Below are 2,520 nucleotides of genomic sequence, written 5' to 3' on the forward strand. Positions count from 1 at the left end.
GAGAAAGGAGAAGGATTGTCTGAGTTTAGCTGGGCGGGTTGTGTGTTGTTTACCTGGGGGTCGTTTTAATGTGCAGTTGGATTCATCAGCAGGAGGAGGAGAAGCAGCAGCAGCAGCAGCAGCAGCAGCAGCAGCAGGTAGTTTATCCCCTATATTATATGAAGACAGTGTATATACACCCGAAGGTTTATTAAATAAAATAATTTTATGCACGCTAAGTGGAAAACTGCGTATAAATAGGGTGTATGTACAGCTCCATGATTTTGTTATTATACAAACAAACCCTCTATCACCAGCAGCAGGAAGAATTATATTTAGAATCAAAGACACACCAACTGCTGCTGCTGCTGCTGCTGCTGCTGCTGCTGCTCCTGCTGCTGCTGAGGAGGAGGAGGAGGAAGAGGAGGAGGAGGAGGAGGATTGGCGGCGGTGAAACCCTAAACCCTAAACCCTAAACCCTAAACCCTAAGTTTTTGCTGCTGTATGCAGTAATTTTAATATAACAACTCATAAACCCTAAACCCTTTATTAGGGTTTAGGGTTTAGGGTTTATGACTGTAAACCCTAAACTCTTTAATTGTAAACCTTTTACTCCAGCTTGAAAACCCTAAACCCTAAACCCTAAACCCTAAACCCTTGGATTCAGATACTAAACCCTAAACCCTAAACCCTTTTTCTCTAGTAGACCCCAAACCCTAAACCCTTGACTCTCCGATACCGTAAACCCTAAACCCTAAACCCTTGACTGTGCTATACCGTAAACCCTAAACCCTTGAATATAGACTGTAGACTCTAACCACTAGACCCCTAAACCCTAAACCCTCGGCTTGTGACTGTAAACCCTAAACCCTAAACCCTAAACCCTAAACCGCTTGTAAACCCCAATTTGCAAATGAAAACCCTAAACCCTCGCGCCTGTCACCGCGCAGAGCTAATCGTTTCATCCCTTCTCAGTGGCAACAGCAGCAGCAGCAGCAGCAGCAGGATCTGCTGCTGCTGCTGCTGCTGCAGTAGTAGCTGTTGCAGCACTTCAGGTGTCTGCCTTCTTGGTGGTTTGAGGGTCTGGCGCAGCAGCAGCAGCAGCAGCAGCAGGAGCAGCAGGTTGCGTGGTTGTTGGTGCTGCTGTTGCTGCTGTTGTTGCTGCTGCAGGTGCTAGTGCTGCTGCTGTTGCTGTTGGTAGTGCTGCCGTTGTTGCAGCAGCAGCAGCAGCAGCGGCAGCTGCAGCAGCAGATGCTGCTGCTGCTGCAGCTGCTGCTGCAGTACCCATAGGTGTAGAAGCCCCAGCTGCTGCTGGGGTTGTTAGAGAAGCTGCTGCTGCGCCTCGACCGCCTAGAACCTGCTGCTGCTGCTGCTGCTGCTGCTGTTGCTGCTGCTGCTGCTGCTGCTGCTCGGGCTGCTGAGGCCTTCGTCCTACACTGTCGCCGCTAGGCCCCCGCTGCACTGCAGCAAAAGCTTCGTCTGTTGCTGCTGCATGCAGTGCAGCAGCAGCAGCAGCAGCCTGAGCCACAGCTGCAGCTGAGTGTGCTGCTGCTGCTGCTGCTTTTGCTGTCTCCTTTGCTGTTGCTGCAGTCTCTGCAGCAACGCCAGCAGCAGGAGCAGCAGCAGCTGGAGGATGCCTTTCAACAGGAGTTGCTTCGTGCTGCTCTCCTGTTGCACTTGCTGCTGCTGCTGCTGCTGCTTGCTGCTGCGTTGACTGGGGTTGTTTGGTTTTGCTGCTCTCCTCTGCTGCTGCTGCTTGTGCTGCTGGTCCCGCAGCCTTTGCAGCATCTGCTGCAGCAGCAGCAGCAGCAGTTGCTGCTGTTGCTGCTGCTGCTGCATGGGTGAGTGTGCTGCCAGCAGCGGTTGCAGCAAGAGCTCCATGTGTTGCTGCTGTTGCTGCTGTTGCTGCAACAGCAGCAGCAAGCTTCGTTGTTTCTGCTGCAGCAGCACCGCTCGAATCTTTTTCATGGGTGTCTGCTGCTGCTCTACCAGCAGCAGGTCCTGCAGCAGCAGCAGCAGGAGCCGCTGCCGCAGCTGCCGCAGCAGCAGCAGCAGCAGCAGGAGCAGCAGCAGCAGCAGCAGTCTTAGCTTGCTGCTGCTGCGCCCGCTGCTGCGCCAGCCTGTTGTGGGCGTTTGGTATAGTGAAGGTAGAAGCCCCATCTGCTGCAGCAAGTGCATGCGGGTCTATTGGCTGCACCGAGGGATCTGTATACACAGCAGCAGCAGCAGCAGCAGCAGCAGCAGCAGCAGCAAGAGGAGAGCAGCACAAGCAAAACCATGAGCAACAGCAACAGCAGCAGCAGTAAAAAAAGCAGCAACAGCATCATCACGGGCAGCAGCAGCAGCAAAAGAAAAAGCAGCAGCAGCATCATCATGAGCAGCAGCAGCAGCAGCAACAGCAGCAGCAGCAGCAGCAGCAGCAGCAGCAAGAAACATCATCATCACATATTATCAAATAGGTCTGTTTTATTTGCCTTAGAACCATAAAACCCCAAAAAAAAAAAAAAAAAAAAAAAAAAAAAAAAAAAAAAAAAAAAAAAA

At 51.9% G+C, this 2,520-nt stretch overlaps 1 protein-coding gene across 1 annotated transcript in view; it reads right to left on the bottom strand.

Moving 5' to 3' along the window:
• Positions 1–1,030: 1,030 nt before the first annotated feature.
• EMH_0036260 (uncharacterized protein) overlaps positions 1,031–2,520 on the bottom strand; it is a gene marked incomplete at both ends in the record, with an annotated part of 3,219 nt that continues 1,729 nt past the window's right edge. The window contains one exon of the mRNA XM_013495069.1: positions 1,031–2,184. Within this exon, the coding sequence (XP_013350523.1) occupies positions 1,031–2,184 (1,154 nt within the window). The remainder of the gene's footprint in view (positions 2,185–2,520) is intronic.

Source organism: Eimeria mitis, genomic scaffold, assembly GCF_000499745.2.
Source record: "Eimeria mitis Houghton genomic scaffold, Emh_scaff1403, whole genome shotgun sequence".
NCBI lineage: Eukaryota > Apicomplexa > Conoidasida > Eucoccidiorida > Eimeriidae > Eimeria > Eimeria mitis.